The sequence below is a fragment of the Cebidichthys violaceus genome, unplaced genomic scaffold (assembly GCF_023349555.1).
Source record: "Cebidichthys violaceus isolate CVI_PGR_0920_01 unplaced genomic scaffold, fCebVio1.0.p SCAF_6, whole genome shotgun sequence".
In the NCBI taxonomy this organism is placed as follows: domain Eukaryota; kingdom Metazoa; phylum Chordata; class Actinopteri; order Perciformes; family Stichaeidae; genus Cebidichthys; species Cebidichthys violaceus.
In genome coordinates this window covers 14,793,324-14,816,602 of record NW_027176816.1, presented here as the reverse complement: position 1 = coordinate 14,816,602, position 23,279 = coordinate 14,793,324, and the positions used below count along the sequence as shown (strand labels likewise).

Sequence of the window (23,279 nt, the reverse complement as noted above, 5' to 3'; positions counted from 1 at the left end):
CACTTGCTTGTCTCTTTGGGTGGTGTTGAGGGTATACGGTTAAGAAGTGAGTGCGCCTGAGAGGCGAAACTCAGGGCGAAAAAATCCCATATCTCAGGAAATCCCCTTCCTTCTTCCGCAGTGGTCGATGACGTCAGCTGGCTGCAGCATCACAGCTTCTTTTGCTGATGTGCACAAAGTGAGAGAAGCTACATGATGCTCCCTGCTGTTGGAGTTGTTTTCGTATTAGCTTGGATATATCCAAGTCACGCGCTCTATTTCCACATCGGAGAGACGGAGAAGAAATGCTTCATTGAAGAGATTCCGGACGAGACTATGGTTATCGGTAAGCTGCTGTGGGGTCGTTAGCATGACGGAGCTAACTAGCGAACAGCTGGCTCCAGCAAAGACGCTGCATTGAATATGTCAGTAGTAACGACAAAAAGACACGGCAGTTTGAAGAAACGGGTAGTTTGTAGTATTTAGGCGCAAACACTCACGGTCATTTGTAAGCTTTTGTGGCTGCTGTTAGCCTCTTTACATTTCAAATAGAGATTATCTCATCGAGCCATATAATTGCGTTACACCAGAGTAGATGTTTTACATTCAGAATTATATCTGTAGTGTTTACCTGAAGGCACTATTTTATGTAGTTGATCTCTGGCGTACTGTTTTTTGGGGCAGAGGTACATGTACAAATAGGTTACTACACTTCTGTAATATAACACACAGAATTATTACCTACATAACCATGTAGTCTATATGAGACTGCATCATATTTTCTCCACTGACACGGCAGCACGTTTTCTGTCACATTCGGCCACCGTAGAGGATCATTTCTCAGGTTTTATCTACTATAGGGGCATCTAAGACTTTTTGCAGGCACTTTTGAACACATACATCCTGTCAGAAGAGTAAGCTTCATCATTACTAAAATGTATCTAAATATTGCATGAATAGCATAGCAGAATGAGACGAGAATTCTGATATACATTTTTATATTTTCTGGCACTGTAGGTTACATTATGTTAAATACCCCCATTTGCTTTATTAATATTTCTACTTCTATTTTCATTCTATTGCCATGTTACTGGTGCAGCAGTCTTGCAGAGTTATTCTCGTTTGAATGATTTCTGAAAGACCTAACGGCATGCGTCTGTATGTTGCTTTACCTGTCTGACAGGAAAGTACAGGACTCAGCTGTGGGACAAGCAGACTAATTCCTTCCTCCCAGCCACGCCTGGCCTTGGGATGCATGTGGAGATCAAGGATCCAGAGACAAAGGTACGGACAGAGGAGCTGATGTTATAAAACATACCCACATACATATCAATAGAATCTAAAAAAAAACCTTTTACAACCCTCCCAGATTATCCTCTCTCGTCAATATGGGTCAGACGGACGGTTCACCTTCACCTCCCACACTCCTGGAGAGCATCAGATTTGTTTGCACTCCAACTCCACCAAGATGGCTCTGTTTGCAGGAGGAAAACTGGTATGAACATAGTCACTGCTTTGATGTAGTAGTAAGATAGTCAGTAGCATTTTTCTTTATGATCCTGCAACCCACACAGTTGTTTCCAGTTATTTTGGCTGATCAGATCAGATCTGCTGCGGCTGAAAGTAGGCAGAGCTATGCTATGAGGTCATTGGACTTAATGCACCAATAAGAGTGATCAAGGTGTACGTTGTTCCTCCCTACCAGCTGCAACAAAGCTAACGAGATAGTGAGGGAAATGTCAGTCAAGCACAGGTTATGCACGCCCAAGCAGGCTTGAGAAGAGGGTCCAATTCTAATCTGGCTGCAGTGAACTCTGTTTATAGTCACACTTACAGCTGACTGTAGCCGCTTTCTTTAAGGTGTACTGTATAAATACAGTGACAAGCTTCAGGACCAACTTTCCTCTCTCCAACAAGGAGACTATTAAATTGGGTTTTCCTACAGTTGCTCCCTTTCTAAAATAGAAATGTTAATGACAAAGAAATTATAAATAAGATATATGGATGTAAAAACATGCATTGTATTACAATATAACAACAATACATATGGAAAAATATGAATAGAACATTTTTAATTATGTTTACCACAATATACAGTTGTGGTCAAAAGTTTACATACACTTGTAAAGAACATAATGTCATGGCTCTCTTGAGTTTCCCCGTTATTTCTACAACTCTGATTTTTCTCTGATAGAGTGATTGGAACAGATACTTCTTTGTCACAAAAAACATTCATGAAGTTTGGTTCTTTCATGACTTTATTATGGGTTAACAGAAAAAGTGATCAAATCTGCTGGGTCAAAAATATACATACAGCAGTGCTAATATTTGGTTACATGTCCCTTGGCCATTTTCACTTCAATTAGGCGCTTTTGGTAGCCATCCACAAGCTTCTGGCAAGCTTCTCGTTGAATCTTTGACCACTCCTCTTGACAGAATTGGTGCAGTTCAGTTAAATTTGATGGCTTTCTGACATGGACTTGTTTCTTCAGCATTGTCCACATGTTCTCAATGGGATTTTAAGTCAGGACTTTGGGAAGGCCATTCTAAAACCCCAATTCTAGCCTGATTTAGCCATTCCATTACCACTTTTGATGTGCGTTTGGGGTCATTGTCCTGTTGGAACACCCAACTGCGCCCAAGACCCAACCTTCGGGCTGATGATTTTAGGTTATCTTGAAGAATTTGAAGGTAATCCTCCTTCTTCATTATCCCATTTACTCTCTGTAAAGCACCAGTTCCATTGGCAGCAAAACAGCTCCACAGCATAATACTACCACCACCGTGCTTGACGGTAGGCATGGTGTTCTTGGGGTTAAAGGCCTCACCTTTTCTCCTCCAAACATATTGCTGGGCATTGTGGCCAAACGGCTCGATTTTTGTTTCGTCTGACCACAGAACTTTCCTCCAGAAGGTCTTATCTTTGTCCATGTGATCAGCAGCAAACTTCAGTCGAGCCTTAAGGTGCCGCTTTTGGAGCAAGGGCTTCCTTCTTGCACGGCAGCCTCTCAGTCCATGGAGATGCAAAACAAGCTTGACTGTGGACACTGACACCTGTGTTCCAGCAGCTTCTAATTCTTGGCAGATCTGCTTTTTGGTGGTTCTCGGTTGACTCTTCACCCTCCTGACCAATTTTCTCTCAGCAGCAGGTGATAGCTTGCGTTTTCTTCCTGATCGTGGCAGTGACAAAACAGTGCCATGCACTTTATACTTACAAACAATTGTTTGCACTGTTGCTCTTGTGACCTGCAGCTGCTTTGAAATGGCTCCAAGTGACTTTCCTGACTTGTTCAAGTCAATGATCCGCTTTTTCAGATCCATGCTGAGCTCCTTTGACTTTCCCATTGTAGCGTTTGTGGGCGTTTGTATCCAATGAGCCCTATTTAAATGGCCTCAGAGAAGTCACCAGCTGTAGTCACTCATAATCACTCACAAGACGTTAAGAGGCCATGCTATGAAGCTCATTTCATTGACACAACTTTCTAAGTCACCAAAATTGCTAATTCATGTTGCTGTATGTATATTTTTGACCCAGCAGATTTTGTCACTTTTTCTGTTAATAACCCATAATAAAGTCATGAAAGAACCAAACTTCATGAATGTTTTTTGTGACAAAGAAGTATCTGTTCCAATCACTCTATCAGAGAAAAATCAGAGTTGTAGAAATAACTGGAAACTCAAGAGAGCCATGACATTATGTTCTTTACAAGTGTATGTAAACTTTTGACCACAACTGTATAACAACAATGCAATTAATAACGCTGAAAAATGGAATCTTTCATTACGTGTGCAAGAATAGTATCAATAGATAAAAAAAATATATGTTTAAATGTAAATTATAAATAAATGCATCGTTGATGTCAGAGTAAACCAGACCAAATCAGAGTATAGCACAGATATAAATTATGGGGTTATGGTTTGGAATTGGTCTAATTGGGCAAAGTGATAAACGCCTGTTAAATGTTATTTTAATAGAATTAAAGAAACACCCAGAACAGTAACAGTGCGATTACTATTGTGGAGGCCGTTATGTGACATCTACTGACCAAGTAGCAAAATACTCTGATAGACATGGTTCCAGATAATTGGTCTTGACGTTAAACATCCCACTATCTCTGAAGAAGGCTGAATATTTGGCACAATACCAAAAATTGTGTTCATGGAACACCAGTGCAAAGCCAAACTCTTTTTATGAAACACCCTGATCACTTACTTATCATTTCTGTTAATGCCCACAGAATACAAGTCATGTGTTTCTCCATGTTGCAGAGAGTGCATCTGGATATTCAGGTCGGAGAACACACCAACAACTACCCTGAAATTGCCGCTAAGGACAAACTCACGGAGCTGCAGTTGCGAGTCCGACAGCTGCTGGACCAAGTGGAGCAGATCCAGAAGGAGCAGAACTACCAGAGGGTCAGTAAAAAAAAAAATACAAGTACACCAAGGCTTGGTTGTACCAACAAGGGTTAATTTAATCTAGGATTACTGATAACTGATGACTTTAAAGTGAATATTTCCTCATTTTCAGATAGTTTTAAAGTTTGGTGCAACATGATTTAAAGTGAAACCATCATCAGGTTTAAAAATGAATCTGTGTTGGTGCAACCAGCCTAAGTAATGTGTGAGATGACAGGTTCACTCCATGGCTGATTGGGTACAGTTGCTGTTAATGACCTCTCTTGTGACTTCACTGGTGTCTTCTGCAGTATCGCGAGGAGCGGTTTCGCATGACGAGCGAGAGCACCAACCAGCGTGTGCTCTGGTGGTCCATCGCTCAGACACTCATCCTCATCGTCACCGGCATTTGGCAGATGAAGCACCTCAAAAGCTTCTTTGAGGCCAAGAAACTGGTGTAATGTCAGCAGCGTTAGGGATCAACATAAACCCGAGTAGACAGACTTGATGGACCGGAATGGAGAGACGCCCCACCCTACAGTGCAGAGACACCCAGGAGGGGAGACGCTCCTGATATCAGCCACTAAATGGTACGAGCAAATCCACAGAGGCACATATCAATCCTAAATAATGAGCTTTCCCTCACAAATGTTTTAGGCTATTGTTATTATACAACACAGTAGCACAAAATTCCAATTGCCTTTTTTTCATTGTGTTTGTTGTGTTCTCCTGATAACACTGGACATGTCATGTGTTCTGTCCTCTAGTCAAGAAGAAGCAGAGACATTAGTGATCTGGTATTGTTTTTAAGGTCAAACAGGAGTGACTGCTCCAATAGATATGTAGGAATGAGAATGTTAAAGCTGTTACAAGTAGTGACCCAGTGCTTTATTGATACATGCTTTTATGTAGGCCACTTTTTGTCATTGATATTGTTGCACGTAGTTTTATTACCAGGCCTTTTTTATTTATATATTTTATTTTCCCTATATATAATACAATAAAAACTAGATACAGAAATACTGAAAGGGCAGACACACACACACACACACACACACACACACACACACACACACACACACACACACACACACACACACACACACACACACACACAAACCGGCTACTCATTTGTGGAGATATAAAAAAAAAAAAAACACAAATCTATGTGGGGGGCTATACACCAACAGATATAATTGCCATCATGGCCTTTTATTCCAAGCAGACTCAAAGAGCCAATGTGGCCACCAGGGGCGGAGCCAGATGCTGTAAGTCCCCAAACCGAGGGGGTCTGGGGGCTCCCGCCCACAGGGAGATTATTTTCCCATTCACGGCAGCTATATGCACTAAGCATTTTCAGATAAAAGAATGCCTAAAAATCTGTACACCATTTGGGAAAAACATCATCCTGTAGAGCCTATTTTTTGATAGAATTGTTCTCCAACTGTCTTCGTCATCCTGAAACCGTAAAGCATAAAATGATGAGCATGACTCATCTTCACTCCTGCCTTGATTCCTCACATGTCAATTTGATAACACTTTACTTTAACGCTCGTAATTAGCATGCATAATATAAACCCTTAATAAATGGTTTATTACACACAGTAATATAGTTATGCGCAGCGTTGACTTTTTTAAGTGTCAATGTATTTGTGAACAATTCTAACCTCCCATGATGCATTTGTAGCTGATGAATTACATATTAACACAATATAACAAAGCTGTAGGGTAACACTCAAGAATCCTCAGTGTGTTATGAAACATGTATTAACTATTTATACACAAGAAGAAATGTGTTGATAGATGTGTTCTAATCTCATGAAGACCTGTTGAGATTCTTCACTTCTTCACTTAAGGTCCACTTACTAGTCCTTCTTCCAGAGCTTTCAGCCTCAGCAGCTAATGGAATAGACTCAGTTGTGTCGGAGGCTGAAGAAGATTTAAGTAAATACTTCTTTAATGAATACAACACAATACATAGTTAATACAATCATTCTAATAATAAATACCTCATGTTTTATACACCATTCATTGTGTTTATACATCAGTCACAAATGCTCAAAAGAGAAGTTATAATTGTTGACATTAATAAACACATTGTCCTTATATCTCCTTACAGCAGAATGAAGTATTTATATAATGCTTGTAAATGTGTAATGGCGGCTCTAAATGAAGTGTTCCATCCTTCTACTGACTGTATATAGTTTCTAGCTGGAGTTCTGTTTGCTGTACATTTTACCAGAGCTAGGTCTGTAGACAGGGTTTGTGATATGCTTCTTAACAGCATTCTACTGTATGTTGTAAATAACAGTGTATTGACCGTTTTCTAATGCCTTTTACACAGATTGAATGTCTTTTACGTTTTTCCAATTGTATCACCAGGTTTTTGTTTCCTCAGAGTGTATTTATTGAGCTTAAACAAGTTTACTGTCTTTATCGTGAGCTATTTTGGGTTCCATTTATCAATGCCGGACAGCATTTTGATACCTTTGAAAATTCTGCTAATTCAGATTCATAATGAGTCATTGGAAGGGAATATAATGAGTCAATGGGTTCCAGGTTTTCATTTTTTCATGCATTAAATTATCATCTCTAAGACTTGTTTTCGTTGTGGTTCAGTTGTCACCTCCATGTGCTTAATAAAGACATTTTAGCCAAACTACTCTTGTCATTTGTGCCACTTTCTCCCATTACAAAAAATACGCAGCCAATGGCAGAAACTTTCAACAAAACCATTTATTGCTTGGCTTTGGCTTCCCCTCGAGAGCCAGATTCCAAACCAAATAATGCTGAAGCGCCTAAGTAAGCACACCGCTAACCACACTTTTTTTTTTTTTTTTTTTTTTTTTTTTTAAATCACGGACATTAAAAGCACTTATCATGAAGACAGAACACACCAACCTCGTGACATCTTTGAAGAGATCACTGCCACGCTAGCTGCAGCACAAAAACAAAATGGCCACTTTGCATAGATTCACTCCCCCTCATCTTAAACAGCACAGCACGGACACGAGACAAAACCCTTTTCTTCAGGTTTACTCTTGTTAATATCAAGAATAGAGATCTGACACGACATAAGAAACGATATCAAACGCACAATACTATGTCATTATAAAGGGATAAATGATTTATTAAATCAAGTCTTCAGTTTCATCTGTACAACAAAAACGTGGAATTCCTGATCTCTGGGACACTACACAATCGAGCACATTTCAGCACTGTCACACGTCGGGGTTGGAAAGGTAGAAAATGTCACGTCAGCACAACAAATCTATCTCGTAACTCCCGTGAAATCATTTCCCACGTCACCCTGTTTTCAGTGGTTGTACGTTTGTCTTGTGGCCGGTGATCTCGTAGGAGAAAGTTCCATGGGGAGGAAGTCAGAGCACTAAAGGTTAGTAACACACTACTTTAAAAAAGGACAAACTACATCTGTACTGAATGCCACTTGTTAATGCTTAAAAGAGCAAGAAGGGCACACAAAAAAAGTGAAAAGGATTAGGCAATCACACTTTAAAATGATGCAACAATTTTGCAATCCTAGCTCCACGTGGCTCTGTGGAGATGATCTGCTTCACTGCTCTATTCAGTTAGCATGTGAAGACTGTTGTTTTTCATAAAGGTTACTTCAGAGGAGGGGACGCTCTTCTTAGTGTTCAGACACAGTGAGGCACTGCATCTTCTTGGCGGCCTCTTCGGACACCTTCTTGCTCGTTTTCTCGGGGCTGGGGGCTGGGCTGGGGTTCGGGGTGTTGGCAGCACTGTTGGGATACTCCCTGTTGCCGAATATGACACTGCCCACTCGCACATTGGTGGCGCCCACCTCGATCTTCAATACATGGGAGTACAGGGAAAAACTTCAGTGGATACATTAGACAGTGTTATTGAGTATGATATTCTGATTTACATGCATCAATCACATTGTTATCGAAAGTAATAGCAGCCAACAAGAAGAAGCTCATAAGCAACCTCAGTGTAAAATGTAACAACTAACGGAATAGTTGAAATCCCACTAAATTTACAGCATGGGTATTTTCATTTGAAAACCATCTATTGATTTTATGTATTTTGAGTTCACAAATTCAGAAAGAATATTCAAAGCACTATATACAAATTACTTAAATTTTGCAAGTTTACTGTAGTTAGCGCTGTTAGCACCGAACTTCCTGCTGCTAGGGGTCTCCAAATCAAAACCATAACAGATGACAGAGGGTCTTTCTTATTTCCAGATTTTATGCCTCCTTGATTCCTTTCCTCACCTCATGTCTTCTGTTAACGGTCATGTTTTATCTGCCTTGCTCTCAAACTGAGCTGTACATAGTTGGAGTTTCGCCCACATCCTCTCTAACGCCTCCCAAATAAAAAAATGTTTCCAGGTAAATTGAAATGTTCGCTACCACTTCATCTTTACCCGACTCATAAGTGTGTGATCGGCACTGAGCATGTGCAACTCTCCACTGAGATCAGAAAGAAGTGAGATGGCCCAAGTTTCAAGTTTATCTAATCTATGGAGTGCATTTAAACACAGCAAGTCTGGACCACAGTGCTGTGCAATGGTGAAGCAACAACAACAACGTATAGAAGGCTCACTCCTTAGCTACTCCATCATCAGCTAAATATAAACCAACTTTATCATGCCTTCCATATTTGTGCCTGAATAGAGCTCATAACTGCTGACAAGGAGCGATACTCACCGCGTGTTCAAAGTCTGTCGACATGCCCATGCTGAGTTCTACCTCCTCCAGAGGCAGCTTCAGGCCGTCACACACCTCCTGCCTCCGACTCAGCAGCATCTAAGAGACATGTTGTTGACATTTTGGCCCCATCAGGAAAACGCTGTTCCTTAATGATCTCAAACCCAATTTATCTTTTTCTTTATCAGCCAATAGAAACACTGATACTTAAGTTTGTGTCGGGTAGAGATGCATATATTTCTATAATGATTTCTTGTTCTTGTTGAAAATCTATCTCTGTTTAGTTTGAGTTTTCAAATTAGTGTTAGTGTGATTAGTTTTTTAGTTACTGTGTTTTGACTCAAGTTGACAGTTAAGAAAGAACACATTGTGTTATATGTTAAATGAAAATATAAGTATTAGGGAAGGGTTTGAGTTAACTGTAGATATACAGCAGACATCTTCATTTGGCAGGTTTAAACTGTGGTATCTGTGGTTTTGTATTTTAACCCTTGTGCCTCTCTTTGAAACGTTGCTCTGATGTCCTTAGAGGACTAAATGTCAGCTTAAAAAATTGCAACAAACTTACATATTAGTATTATTTTCCACTTTCATTGAGTTACATCTTTTAACCAACTTCAGTCCTGATCATAACTAGAACATTTGATCAACATTGCTGTTTAAGCTCACTATAGTATTGGTCTAATGTATAGTTTAGTTTTAATTGGTGCACACAGAATTCTTCTCACAAGCACATTGTTGTCATCACAGTCGTCTGTACCTGGAAGTCTGGGTTGGGGCCCAGGCTGAGGTCGTAGCCGTAGCGTCCGATGGTCATGAGTCCTAAGAAGTGCAGGGCGGAGCACTGGGACACGATGTGTTTCACCGTGTTCACCGTCTCCTCTGGTGGCAGGCCATGTTTACCTACAACACACAGCAGACGCAGCGTTTGTGATCAGCTCACAAAACAAGAGCGGGAAGATAAAAAAATCCCTGAAATCAACTCACTCTGTTCTCCGCTGGTGTTGAGCTGCACCATGACCTTTAACCTCTGAGCGCTGGCTCCTCGGACACGCTGCCACGAGCTGTTGACCTTGTCAGCCAGTTTCGCCGAGTCGACCGTCTCCACGAGGAACAGGTTCGGCACGCCTGTCCAACAGAAAGATGAGACTCAGTGCAGAGCTTTCTTTAACATGCAGCTTGAGCAGGAGAGTTGACAATCACTCACCCAAAAGTTTGTTGACATTATTCTTCTGTAGATGGCCTATAAAGTGCCACTTGATTTCTGGACACGAGTCTAGAATCTTGAAGAGGGGAAAAAGAAACACTGTAAAAATCTGTCACAGACTGCGGTGGAGACAAAGGTCAACTGTACGGGATTAAACATATAACCCTACCAGAGGATCCGAAGCTTTGTCCACCAGTTCGTTAACCTGGAGTGGACATAAAGGACGAGGTCAATCTCGACGTAATTTACCACTTTTATTCCCCTGAGAGTTTTTTGTGTTTGTGACACTTGGAAAGTTTGGAGTGATGCACACCAGCAGCATTTTCCCACTCACATAATTCTCTCCAAAGTTGCGCTGCCCTTGTCTGTAGGCCTCCACGACCATCTCTGGGGGTTTGGTCTTGCTGACAGCTACAAGGCGGGGCGGCACGGCCGGCAGTGTCTGAGGAAGGACAGCACATGCTCATGTTTTCATCTATATCAGGGGAGAGGATCAGTGTGTGATGCAGCATGCTAGATGAGGAGAGCAGTGACTCAGCCCTGTCCGGATCCTGCGTAAACACTGATGGAACTAATTGCTTCTGGCTGCTGCTACGTTCAGATGCTGATCCACGTCATGCAGTCAGCTCTACAGATCATTTAGATTTTCAGCAACAACCCACGGAGAGGCATCTGGGTGGTGCTGGAAGGATGCTGAGCATTCTCCTACATGCTTTGACCTAGATACCAGCCTTGATGCTATTCTAATAGGGGAGCATTTGGGGAAAATGTTACCCTCCACAGAGCCTTGGCTGGTCAGACGCGTGCTCGTGTAAATGAACAGCCTGCACTCACTAGCCGTGATCACGGGAATCATTTCTATGCAACAACGCGCATGCATTCAGAGTAAGTCACATCCTGTTCCCACGCATGGACCGCTGCCACCAATAACCATGCATGGTGTTATGGAAGTGCTGCCGCGAGCCCTGACTAACTCCCATCCAAAGGTTGAGGTGTTTGGCAGCCTTACATAACGGGTCGTGCTGCCGCAGCACGACTTTTTCGGACCCCGAGAGTGGCGCGACGGCAGCGGTGCTCCGAAGCGGAGCCTCCCGGGCTGCAGTTACCTTGGGCCGCCGTGCCGCCGCCTGGTTCACCCGTTCCACTACCGACTGTAGCGCCTTCCCAACCTCCTCCGACATTGCTACTTTCCACATACGGTCAAACGGCTACGACATAAAACGTAAAGAAACGTGTCCGCGATGACGCCAATCGCCTTTCAAAATAAAAGTCAGCCTGAGGAGAAAGTGCGTCCTTCAAATATAGCGCCCTCTACTGTTCCTGCATCAGTTCTTCTTTTACTTTGAAGTGTTACCGGAAATTGGCCTCCAAAATTTTGTAATGCTGTTTAGTTTAGTTAAAAATGTTAACTTAAAAAAAAATTGTATTACCATAATAACATTTTTAATTGTATCTATTTTAATTTTCTTATAACCAAAATGTATTCCATATTTTTTATGCTCATTTGGGCATAGTGGGGTGTTGTTCTGCATCTCATACACACGTTTCAGATGAGTCACACTCACTGTAATTAAAATGTCAGCCAGTTTTTAAACCAACCAATGTTCACTTTTTCTATCAAGTTGAGCCTCTGAAATGAGTGACTGTCAGTTTGCTGTTTCATTGGAGTGAATCTTGATGTTCTTGTGATCACCAAACAAAGTATTTTTGATTTTATGCTACATAGTGTAACATCCCAGCTTTTTCACTGGCCTCACTGGTTTATGAATCTGTAAGTGAGATAAATGAAAAGTTAAGGAGAAACTAAGCTCAGACGTATTGATGTGTTTACAGTGGAGCTGTGGTGCATGGGACACAGCGTAAAACACATGTATCAAAGGCATTTTTTATCCATTAACACATCAGACAGCCTAAGTGGTTGTCTTACCACATTTTCTTTTCATCCAGGAAAACTGTGAAGGACAGGACTTCAGGAACTTTACTGCTCACACTGAGAAATTCTGGACTTCCTGTGTGTCTGCAGCATTTGGTGAGGCGCTCAGCTGTGCGGGGGTCGGGGTAACAATGAGTTTCTGGGCCCCTTTTTATATATCAAATACAACCCAAATGACGTGAAGTGAAGTTCCTGCTTTGTCAAAGACAGGCAGGTTTCAGAGTGTCAGCTGCTGGACCACAGAGGCAGGTGTTCTGTGCCCTGCAGGGCCAACGGATTCTCACTCCTGATGCGTCAAATAACTCAGTTTAGTCCAGTTTCCTCTGCGTCTGACACAGTCCCAGACACAGCTTAACATCACTGCAGCTCAAACCTTGCAGACAGTAGCCTCGCTATGCTCATGAAACGGCCTGAGGCAATGGAGTGAACCTCCACCTATGGCTTCTGGCATTAACCTGCAGCTCTACCTCCACCTGCAGATTTTGACAAAAAAAACTGCTACTTGAACCTCCACCCACAGCCTTTGCAAGCAACCTGCAGCCTCCTCCAGCTCCAGTCTCCACCAGCACTCTACAGCCCTGGCCTCCACTTGTCAATTCTGGTAGACAGCTGCAGCTTCCTCATCCTCCATGTTCACCACCAACTCCTGCTCTTCTCAATAAAGTCCTTCAATCTCTGCAGTCATGAGATCAGATCATTTGAAACTATAAGAATTAGAATTAACAGATTCCTTAATATAAATATGATTTTAACACTATTTTTCTCACCAGACACTTTTCTAATTTGTATTGCAGTTTGCCAGCAGCTTTCTGTTATTAGTTTAAATGAGAAATGTTAAAAGTGATTAAGAAGCCACAGTGATGGATACATTTATGAATACTAATGTACTGCAATGGAAAACAACCAACTACTATTATTTTAAATAGATAAACATAACAAGTTGTTCAAACTCAGAAATATAAATTACCAGCATTTAAAGTATTTTTTTTTATACTTTGGAACCATTTCAGAACTTTGAACACTGAAACCATCAAACCAAGTTGTTCAGAAAGGTTGTTAGCTTGTCAGCACACTTCCCAGCATGCATTGTGTTTGAGTCTTGTTCTTACTAACATGGGGGAAGTTATAATGGAGGGTTGTTATGTATGTTTTTATACCTGCTCTCTCTATGATTAGAATGAAAACACTGTAAACAGTTGGACTTACATCATCATTGACTGATCCAGATGTGGATGTGACTGTTAGCAGTACAGGAGAAGTCCAGTCTAGTGACTGTCTGATGTGATGGAATCCAACATTCAACCCTGAACATGCTTCACTGATGAAAACTGAACACAAGTGGGAAACAAGTCTTCCATTTCTAGACACTAAAGCTGAACTCAACAGCTGTAGCTTTAACTTCATTAAGTTCAAGTTTTTATACATTCAACTTCCAAGTCATGAACTGTTCTATAAAGCTTTACACAATATAACAAAATAAAGGAGGGGACAATGACTGCATTATGTTGATAGAATATTTTCTTAAATGCCAGTTTTAGAATATAATTGTTTATCAAGTAGTTGCAATAAACTATGTAAACATCAAATGATGCCACATTTATATTAAAACCCCATTGACTTGGAGACAAGGGATCTGAATCTGAATCTTGTTTAGTTAAAGTAGGGAACAACTCTCCTCACAGCATGTTCAAACAGCTGGAGGGTTTGGGACTTTTCTCTCATTGATGAAACTACAAAGACTCATTAACTGAGATTTCTGCAAACGGAGCATGGAGACAAAATGGTAAATGTAGCAGGCATGAGTATGAATATGGATAAAATCCTAAATCAATATGTATGTGGTTTTACAATGTGACATCAACATTGTAAAATGTACATTTTCTGAAAAAACTGTTTAATAGTTTGTTATTGGCTAATCCAGCAAATTAAATACTTAACAGATTAAGATACGTCATGATTTTTGCATCAAATACTGCTATGAAGTCCTGTTTATTGGTTTGTAATATCACCTAATGCAACTGTATTATGATAGATAACACTGTATAAATGGTTTGGGATTCTTTCTGACACTTGAGAAATGCATCATCACAAATATTTATACTACCCAATCTAAGTAGTATGCAGTCCTGCCTTCATGTATCTCATCATTTTCTCTTTAGGTTTATCCATTATTTAGGATTCCAAAAGTTAAAATTCAACTCTATTTTGACATTTCATACCATTAAGAATTGATGCCATACGCAACACACCCAACCAAGTGCTCCGTTCATGTGGTAGTTAATCTGCCTGTTGTTACAGAAACATGTTCAGAACATGCGTCAGTAGCTTCAGACAGTAACCTGTGATATGTTAGTAACACAGTGAAACAAATGCACAAAATACAAAGAAAAAGTGATTTATTCACAAGATTAGGCAATACTAAATATGTCCAAACAAAACATTTGATCAGATTGACGCCACAATTTAGAGACATTAAAGGCTTTGCCTCTTTCAAAACAAAGAAGTGAAAGGATAACAGAAAGTAAAAAGGTGTGGATCATTCTCCGTCTGCTCTGCTCTCATACTCTCTCCAAGGCCTCCAACATGATGATGCTGTTTCCCCGGATCACCTATGAGAACGGAGACCACATTGAGTTAACGCACTGCATTCAAGACTTCCTGCAAGATTTCACTGTAACATTTAGATCACCTCAAAAATCACAGAGAATAGAGCTCCCGATATCACCGACTGTGCATGCTGGCTCATCGTTAACGTTCAAGTGGAGGCGTTTCAGCCTTGTCTTTTCAGTCGCCTGTCTCACCCGAAGGAACTGATACCCTCTGATTGCAGTAACAGCTTACACGTGGTCTTGAGCCAAGTCGGTCATACACTGGTGCTCTAGGCTCGACCTAATAGTTAGGCCTGTTGCACCATCTAGGCTTAATCCTTCTTCTCACTAAGACCGGGTGTGAATCTTACACTGAGTCAGGAACAAGGAACCATCATTTATCCCCTCGTGGCCGTAACCAGCTATGAGGTCGCCCACATACAGCTCTCATTATTATTTCTTGATTTAAAAAGCCCACTGTCTCTGTATCTGCATGAGCTGAAACTGCTTGAGACTGACAGATATCTATACCAAGGCTATCTGTGGTGGTGAGGATGTGCCGGGTGAGGTGACAGAGACGGCAGTGTGTGTGTGTGTGTGTGTGTGTGTGTTCTCTGGTGTTCACTGCAGCCATTTACACACAAAACTATAGGCTGTAAACGTAATATGGTACATGCACAGTATTAAAAGATATCATTGAAAACTATTAACACTCTGTTCTGCAATTATTTAAAGCTATTTTATGTCTCAAATATCTGATGATGATATGATGCTCCACAGCTGTGTCAGAGTCCAGCTCTCTCCTTTCTCGGTTCTGTTCTCCAGGGGTGAGGAATGCGATGGCTCGTCAGCACAAATAACACTGCTGGTTTGAACGTTTATGATCAGGGGGATCTAGCCTGCACTTTACCGGAGGTGGTGAAGTGAACATTTGTGTGGACAGTAAGATCCATACAGAGATGTATGCCTCATCACAAGCGTTTTCAGTTAGTTTGCACCAAATCTGCAGCTGAAAATAAACCTTGTCGTAGAAACCAAACAGACCGTAACCAACAGACATCAAATGGTTTACTCTATAGTGAGTGTCAGCTGAGGTTTGTGACACATAACAGTCATTGTGGTGGTCAGCTTAGAATTTGGACCACCAAATCAAATTGCAGAGGGTTGTGCACTATATAGTAGGAGGAGGGATTTTAGACACAGTCGTGTTCAACATGGGAGTTGTAGACAATTATTAAAAAAAAAAAAAAAAGACACCAGTCGAGGTACTGACCACCATGCCAATGGTGTTCTGTTGTCCTCCTGGGCCCATCTCCAGAGAGTCATCCACCACCAGGTTCATGAAGGGGTCGAACCCGCGCAGGATGCCCTGCACGTGTCTGCCTCCATTCAGCTTCACTGAAAGGACGAAAGAAGAAACTGATTTATCCTGCGAGTTAGGGTTCATCGCTGTTCTTTCTGTTCGCCTTCAAAAGAATGTTCGGCTGATATTCCCTGATCCAGTTCAAACAGAGCTAACACTAGTAGAGCTGAACCATTGTGAAAAAATATCTTCATGGCGATAATTTTAGACTGATATTACAATTATAATATAGTTTGCCATGTAAAAAGGAATGATAATGGCATTTTCATTGAAAATACATTACATGTTTATGATGTGATTTTAGCGGGAATATGTCTCCTTAAGTCCGTAGAATACGGTGTGTAGACAAAGACATTTTGTAGCATCACAATATATAATTTAACACAGTTCGACTTTAACAAGCAATATGAAAATTGCAGTAAGCCATACTGAGATTTCAGTAACATTTAATGACTGCATGGTGCAGTCCTTAACCCGAGCTAACCTATTTCTATTGTGAAGTTTGAAGAGTTTGCTAAAACAACACGTTTATGTTCCAGCTCGTTATGGGCTGCTTTATTGTGAACCTGACGCTGAAACAGAAACCCGTATTTAAATCTGCACATTTAAACGCTAAGCTTCCAGTTTATTTGACTGGTGGTCTCTTCTATTCTGACTCAACTGTTGCTCAGAGTATCTTTCTCTTTCTGCCCTTTCCATTTCAACTGTACTGTGTGTTTAAAGTATTATGGGCTGTCAAACAAACTGTCGAGATAAGATTGTACTTCAGCTTTTAGTTATACTCACGTGACAGCTTCTTGTCCATGAACCTGAAGAAAAAACAGCATTGACTTGCATTAGAGAGGCTTACAGATGATAGCTACATAGCTACCAGTTAGAGGCTAACTAATGCTAGCTAGTTTCCGATGCTAACAATGTATCAGTGTTGCTGTGCGGGTATGTTTTCCAGAATACAAATATACAGTACAGGTTCATTTAAACACGCTCGACAACCTACTTCTTCAACTCCGGGGGATGTGCTTTGCTCATTTTGTCTTTAATTACTTAAAACCGACACAGTTGCTGAGATGTTTGCCGCTTCGCAAAGCCACGGAAGGAAAACGTGCAGTGAAGGACCGGAAGTTCACCGGTAAGCCTCCATTGTGGACATTATGTTGCTGCTGTTTCAGCACATCGCCACCACGAGTCCGGGAGGAGGCAATGTCGGTTAGGTTCTGATCTTGTTCGGCGGACATACAGGTGCTGGTCATAAAATTAGAATATCATCAAAAAGTTGTTTTATTTCACTCATTCCATTCAAAAAGTGAAACTTGTCTATTATATTCATTCATTACACACAGACTGATATATTTCAAATGTTTATTTCTTTTAATTTTGATGATTATAACTGACAACTAAGGAAAATCCCAAATTCAGTATCTCAGAAAATTAGAATATTGTGAAAAGGTTCAATATTGTAGACATCTGGTGCCACACTCTAATCAGCTAATTAACTCAAAACACCTGCAAAGGCCTTTAAATGGTCTCTCAGTCTAGTTCTGTAGGCTACACAATCATGGGGAGGACTGCTGACTTGACAGTTGTCCAGAAGACGACCATTGACACCTTGCACAAGGAGGGCAAGACACAAAAGGTCATTGCAAAAGAGGCTGGCTGTTCACAGAGCTCTGTGTCCAAGCACATTAATAGAGAGGCGAAGGGAAGGAAAAGATGTGGTAGAAAAAAGTGTACAAGCAATAGGGATAACCGCACCCTGGAGAGGATTGTGAAACAAAACCGATTCAGAAATGTGGGTGAGATTCAGAAAGAGTGGACTGCAGCTGGAGTCAGTGCTTCAAGAACCACTATGCACAGACGTATGCAAGACATGGGTTTCAGCTGTCGCATTCCTTGTGTCAAGCCACTCTTGAACAACAGACAGCGTCAGAAGCGTCTCGCCTGGGCTAAAGACAAAAAGGACTGGACTGCTGCTGAGTGGTCCAAAGTTATGTTCTCTGATGAAAGTAAATTTTGCATTTCCTTTGGAAATCAGGGTCCCAGAGTCTGGAGGAAGAGAGGAGAGACACACAATCCACGTTGCTTGAGGTCCAGTGTAAAGTTTCCACAGTCAGTGATGGTTTGGGGTGCCATGTCATCTGCTGGTGTTGGTCCACTGTGTTTTCTGAGGTCCAAGGTCAACGCAGCCGTATACCAGGAAGTTTTAGAGCACCTCATGCTTCCTGCTGCTGACCAACTTTATGGAGATGCAGATTTCATTTTCCAACAGGACTTGGCACCTGCACACAGTGCCAAAGCAACCAGTACCTGGTTTAAGGACCATGGTATCCCTGTTCTTAATTGGCCAGCAAACTCGCCTGACCTTAACCCCATAGAAAATCTATGGGGTATTGTGAAGAGGATGATGTGAAATGCCAGACCCAACAATGCAGAAGAGCTGAAGGCCACTATCAGAGCAACCTGGGCTCTCATAACACCTGAGCAGTGCCACAGACTGATCGACTCCATGCCACGCCGCATTGCTGCAGTAATTCAGGCAAAAGGAGCCCCAACTAAGTATTGAGTGCTGTACATGCTCATACTTTTCATGTTCATACTTTTCAGTTGGCCAAGATTTCTAAAAATCCTTTCTTTGTATTGGTCTTAAGTAATATTCAAATTTTCTGAGATACTGCATTTGGGATTTTCCTTAGTTGTCAGTTATAATCATCAAAATTAAAAGATATAACATTTGAAATATATCAGTCTGTGTGTAATGAATGAATGAATATAATAGACAAGTTTCACTTTTTGAATGGAATGAGTGAAATAAAACAACTTTTTGATGATATTCTAATTTTATGACCAGCACCTGTATGTCCGCCGAACAAGATCAGAACCTAACCGACATTGCCTCCTCCCGGACTCGTGGTGGCGATGTGCTGAAACAGCAGCAACATAATGTCCACAATGGAGGCTTACCGGTGAACTTCCGGTCCTTCACTGCATGTTTTCCTTCCGTGGCTTTGCGAAGCGGCAAACATCTCAGCAACTGTGTCGGTTTTAAGTAATTAAAGACAAAATGAGCAACTTTTTGATGATATTCTAATTTTATGACCAGCACCTGTACTTCCAAGTGTTTTCTGAGTATTAAAGAGGACCGCAAGGAGATCAACTTGAATAAATAACAAATTACGGTATCATCTTCACAGCGGAGTGTCATTATTAACCGACAAAACATTTTCTAGAAAACTGAAGATGGATTACTGTAGATATTCTAGGCAAAAAAATTCAACAATTTAATACAAAAAATATGTTTGCAACATCAAGTTGAGCCTACATTTTATATTTCATTACATTTCATGTGTGCTTCTCTCTGCCCAAAACAGTGTAACATTTTGAAGTATGGACTCAAATACCTTTGATATAAAATATTTTGAATGTGGTGTGGTATATGAAAAAATGAATGTATTCACAAAACCAGTTAAAGAATCCAGACCATTTTTTTTAATGAAAATTGTTTTTATTATATTCATCTATAAAGAACCATAAACTAATTTACGAAAGACCTCGAAAAAAGAAAAGTGGAAGCATCAAACCTATTAAATCATCGTTTACATTTTCACATTAGAACTTTGAAAACTGAAAATCCTTAAGAAAAACAACAACCAACTCATAGTTCATTCACCAAAGCCCACTTTTCAAACATCAGACATACTGAAGGGCTGCCATCTGCTTGCATAGCTGGGTAACCTCACCCCAGTACATGCCAGCTAAAGAGACAGGCCTCAATGAAAGGCATTGTACTGGATACAACTACCCATGACATCCATTCAAAGTTTGATATTTCTATGACAATAACTACCACATGTTGGAGCCTCGAAACAGCACATAGAAATGCTCAGAACACGTTAACATGTCATACTTTGTGATTTCATTCATATCTTGGGGCAGCACTTTGCAGTCTTGACCAAAGCACTACATTTTCATCCAGTACCCTGACAACACGCTGCAATGACAATCCAGCAAGTGACACACCACAATTCCCACCGATCCGTGACTAATTATTGCCAAATGTGTAAGAAAAATAACAAATAGAGCAGAAGACACGTTTCCTTACTTAGCAAAAGCACTCCAGATATCTGGTGTAAAAATAGACTCTGACAGACGATATCTCTGGCTGCAACGTACCATGACTGTGCAGACGGCCTCGTTTCCCAAAAAGCACCTTAAGGCTAAGACCATCCTAGCTTTAAGATGTTTGAGAAACTAGGTCCTGATGTGTACAAAACAGTGGCGTAAAGTGGATGTTCCATTTCTGTTTAAGAACTATACTAGTATTTTTGCATGTTTTTGTTTTTTCACTTGTAAGGCTGCTGAAGGTTTCAATGTATTCCATTTGCAGACACACCATAATAATTCATCCATCACAGTGTTGGCATATGCTGGTATCTAAATGGTCACTGTAATGGATCTCACAGAAGCTGATTTACATACTGTACTGCACAAGAACCAGGTGGCTGCCTAGAATGTAGAAAACATTTGAATATCTAAAAAGAACTATGGTTTTAAAATATGTTTGGCAGTGAAGTATGAGTGTTATAGTGAAATGCCTAAATAAAATCATGCAAAAAGCCTGGTATGGTCCTTTAACAAGTCATTCTATTCAACCCTCGATATGTTGGTATGGGGAACATTAAACCGACAGCGCAGGTATAAAAACAAAATGTCCTGAATGCTCAATCAGTGAACTAGTAAGTCAACAATTATATCATAGAGATTTCATCACTCTCCGCTCTCTAACCCTTCAAGGCAAAAAGGCAATCGCTGTGGACATTCAGACTGGATCTCAGGCTTTGCTGGCCTGATGTGCGTAGCCCTCTGTGATGCCGTCCTCCTCCACCCTGACTCGCAGGTGCTCCTGACAGTGTTCTAGGAAAGAGTCCAGTGCTGAGAAACCCTGCTGGCAAGGCACGCAGTGGTACAGCCTCTGCCTCTTTGAGCCCGGCCATTTACAGGTGTCCATCTCACTTGTGCACACGCTGCACTGTCGCCTCTTTACGGCGGACTGGTGGAGCTCCACGTGCTCCCGGAGCCGTGACTGTAGAGAGAAAACCTCTGCACAGGAGGGGCATGGGAACTCTCTCTCTAGTTCTTCATCATCATCATCATCCTCGTCCACTTCAGGCACTTCTCTGCATCTCCCTGGATCAGCAACCTTGTTCTCTACTTTGGCCACTTTCCTGGGCCTCCCTGGACCAGCCTTCACAGGCTTGTCTTCTGCTGTTCTGGGTTTTACTTGATTTGATCCATTTTCTGATAACTCTGAGTCTTTGGTGGTACATCCTACAGGCTGACTTTTCTTTTTGGTTGTGGTGACGCTTGAGGCTGTGTGCTGTCTGTAATGTGCCCTAAGTGACAAATGATGCAAGAAGACTTTGCTGCAGATCTGACATGAATACGTGACTACTCTCCTGCGCTTGATTATGACCGGCCATGGTTCTGTCATAATGTTTTTCTCTCTGCTGTGCTTCTCTTTTCTGTGCATGTACAGCTTAGAGGTGCTTCTGAAAACCATGTCGCAAGAGCGACAGTCCAGAAGCTTCGTTTTGGATTTCGGTATTTTAATTAGATCTCTGTTTACCTTGATATTCCACTCTTTCCTCGCTTCTCCACCAGTACTTTCTCTTTTGGTCTTTAGCCCCTGTTCTGCATGGTTAGTCCGTTTGTGGCGTTGCAGCCCGGCCTCTGTGCGGAACGTTGTCGAACAGACATGGCACACACTGACAGCTCTGCTGCTGGGCCCTGGGGTGTCTGACGAATCTGAGCGGGTCGAGTCTCCCTCAGAAACTGGTGGAGAATCACCTGAAAGGCTACTTGCATTAACTATATCTGACGGGGATGGTGGTTCACTACAACCAGCTTGCTGGTGGTGCAGCAGAGCCTGCTTCTGGCTGAAGCCTCTCCCACATGGGGCACACGCATAAGGGCTACCGTCCAGGAGGTGAGGAGACTCGTCCTGCAGCCTGCAGGGATCTGAAGTTGTGCACGAGGGGCACGGAGAACCCAGCTGGGACTCTCCAGGACAAAGCTCACATGGGGAAGAGTCATGATTGCACTTATGTAGTTGTAAGGACGACTTCAGGGAAAACTCCTGCCCACAGGACGGACACCGGTGAGGCTTGGGTAATGTGTGTTTTAGTTCCTGGTGATGCAACCGATCTGTCACACAAGGGAAGCCCGTACCACATTCTTGACAAACATATGTGGCCAGGTGCGACGGTTGCTGTCTCTGGTTTGGTGTGTGTTGTTTTGGGTCAGCCCTTGCAATGAAACTGGCGAGCCTCGACAGTGTGTCTGTTCCCGTCTTGGAGCGGCTGAACGACTCCTGGGCCCTTGTGGCGCTCCAGCTGACGCCATCCATCCTTCCACACCAAGCTTCTTTGCTGCTTTGAAGGAGACAGTAGAAGTTTTGATTCATTAGCTTGTAACACACACATAAACAGGAGCCAAAATAAAAGGCTAAGGGATTCAGCAGTGTGTCTTTCTTTTTTTTAAAAGGTGTTTGACAGTGACGCGCAAACAGCTAACGTTGGTCAACTATTGGTAGGGAGAGGGGGCGCGTGCCTTCTTGTTAGCTTCTTTCTCTATCTTGCTAACGTTATCGATAATTGGTATCGTTAGCTAGCTTACAGTTAATAAACAAGCAATACAGAAACTCAGTTAACAAATAGCATGGCAACTAGAGGTACATTAAGTGAAAAGTCAATGCTGCCATGGTGGCAGCAAGGTTACTCACTGTACTGCGTGACCACAGGTTAGCTTCGTGTTTGCTAACGTTAGCTTGTGGCGAGCTGCACTAACATTTCGTTAGCTAAAACATCTGAGCCTGACACTCACACTGATGCGGTTCAATGGGTCTCTTGCCAACTGGTTAAATTCACACGGTATGTCGCGTTAGCATCAGGTTTCGTAGCCGAAAACAACACTGACATGGCTGCAAAAGTGAAACCGAAGTTTATGTTACGCTCACGTTACTTCTGAGTTGTTAGCATCACTTCCGGCACGTCACTTGCCCCAATTCAAAACACCGTTTGAGCTTCGACAGTAACGTTACATTGAGTCAGCTACCAATGTGTTG

General features: G+C 41.7%; 4 protein-coding genes across 5 annotated transcripts; 1 reads left to right on the top strand and 3 right to left on the bottom strand.

Moving 5' to 3' along the window:
• The first annotated feature begins 132 nt into the window (after positions 1 to 132).
• tmed4 (transmembrane p24 trafficking protein 4) lies at positions 133 to 6,980 on the top strand. Its single transcript, XM_068733559.1, has 5 exons — positions 133 to 325; positions 1,163 to 1,263; positions 1,349 to 1,474; positions 4,249 to 4,395; positions 4,689 to 6,980. Exons 1-5 carry the CDS (start codon positions 193 to 195, stop codon positions 4,836 to 4,838), a joined length of 657 nt encoding a protein of 218 aa, XP_068589660.1. The 5' UTR covers positions 133 to 192; the 3' UTR covers positions 4,839 to 6,980.
• Positions 6,981 to 7,095: 115 nt separating this feature from the next.
• Positions 7,096 to 11,516, bottom strand: plpbp (pyridoxal phosphate binding protein). The gene is made up of 8 exons (XM_068733558.1): positions 11,385 to 11,516; positions 10,613 to 10,720; positions 10,448 to 10,483; positions 10,279 to 10,354; positions 10,059 to 10,199; positions 9,832 to 9,974; positions 9,072 to 9,170; positions 7,096 to 8,206 (listed from the first exon to the last, which is right to left on the bottom strand). The coding sequence occupies exons 1-8, from the start codon at positions 11,472 to 11,474 to the stop codon at positions 8,027 to 8,029; spliced, it is 873 nt and encodes a 290-aa protein (XP_068589659.1). The 5' UTR covers positions 11,475 to 11,516; the 3' UTR covers positions 7,096 to 8,026.
• A 3,074-nt stretch (positions 11,517 to 14,590) lies between these two features.
• Positions 14,591 to 17,273, bottom strand: snrpg (small nuclear ribonucleoprotein polypeptide G). The gene is made up of 4 exons (XM_068733309.1): positions 17,160 to 17,273; positions 16,949 to 16,971; positions 16,073 to 16,197; positions 14,591 to 14,820 (listed from the first exon to the last, which is right to left on the bottom strand). The coding sequence occupies exons 1-4, from the start codon at positions 17,189 to 17,191 to the stop codon at positions 14,770 to 14,772; spliced, it is 231 nt and encodes a 76-aa protein (XP_068589410.1). The 5' UTR covers positions 17,192 to 17,273; the 3' UTR covers positions 14,591 to 14,769.
• A 2,377-nt stretch (positions 17,274 to 19,650) lies between these two features.
• si:ch211-148l7.4 (uncharacterized protein LOC563603 homolog) lies at positions 19,651 to 23,177 on the bottom strand. Of its 2 annotated transcripts, none has more exons than XM_068733308.1 (2): positions 23,039 to 23,177; positions 19,651 to 22,587 (listed from the first exon to the last, which is right to left on the bottom strand). In XM_068733308.1, the coding sequence occupies exon 2, from the start codon at positions 22,560 to 22,562 to the stop codon at positions 20,988 to 20,990; it is 1,575 nt and encodes a 524-aa protein (XP_068589409.1). In that variant the 5' UTR covers positions 22,563 to 22,587; positions 23,039 to 23,177; the 3' UTR covers positions 19,651 to 20,987. The 2 variants fall into 2 exon arrangements, with proteins under 2 accessions (XP_068589409.1, XP_068589408.1); XM_068733307.1 differs by having other exon boundaries at positions 19,651 to 22,584.
• Positions 23,178 to 23,279: the final 102 nt, after the last annotated feature.

Bases quoted from the DNA above. Each gene is read 5' to 3' on its own strand.
- snrpg (XM_068733309.1), bottom strand. From the start codon at position 17,191: ATGAGCAAAGCACATCCCCCGGAGTTGAAGAA. The intron at 16,198-16,948 runs GTGAGTATAACT...TCGTCCTTTCAG, and splicing joins CATGGACAAGAAGCTGTCAC to TGAAGCTGAATGGAGGCAGA. The intron at 14,821-16,072 runs GTCAGTACCTCG...CCGTTCTCATAG, and splicing joins AGAACACCATTGGCATGGTG to GTGATCCGGGGAAACAGCAT.
- si:ch211-148l7.4 (XM_068733308.1), bottom strand. From the start codon at position 22,562: ATGGATGGCGTCAGCTGGAGCGCCACAAGGGCCCAGGAGTCGTTCAGC.
- plpbp (XM_068733558.1), bottom strand. From the start codon at position 11,474: ATGTGGAAAGTAGCAATGTCGGAGGAGGTTGGGAAGGCGCTACAGTCG. The intron at 9,975-10,058 runs GTGAGTTGATTT...TGTGTGTTGTAG, and splicing joins CAACACCAGCGGAGAACAGA to GTAAACATGGCCTGCCACCA. The intron at 9,171-9,831 runs GTACAGACGACT...CATGTCTCTTAG, and splicing joins GCCCCAACCCAGACTTCCAG to ATGCTGCTGAGTCGGAGGCA.
- tmed4 (XM_068733559.1), top strand. From the start codon at position 193: ATGATGCTCCCTGCTGTTGGAGTTGTTTTCGTATTAGCTTGGATATAT. The intron at 1,264-1,348 runs GTACGGACAGAG...CAACCCTCCCAG, and splicing joins TCAAGGATCCAGAGACAAAG to ATTATCCTCTCTCGTCAATA. The intron at 4,396-4,688 runs GTCAGTAAAAAA...TGTCTTCTGCAG, and splicing joins AGGAGCAGAACTACCAGAGG to TATCGCGAGGAGCGGTTTCG.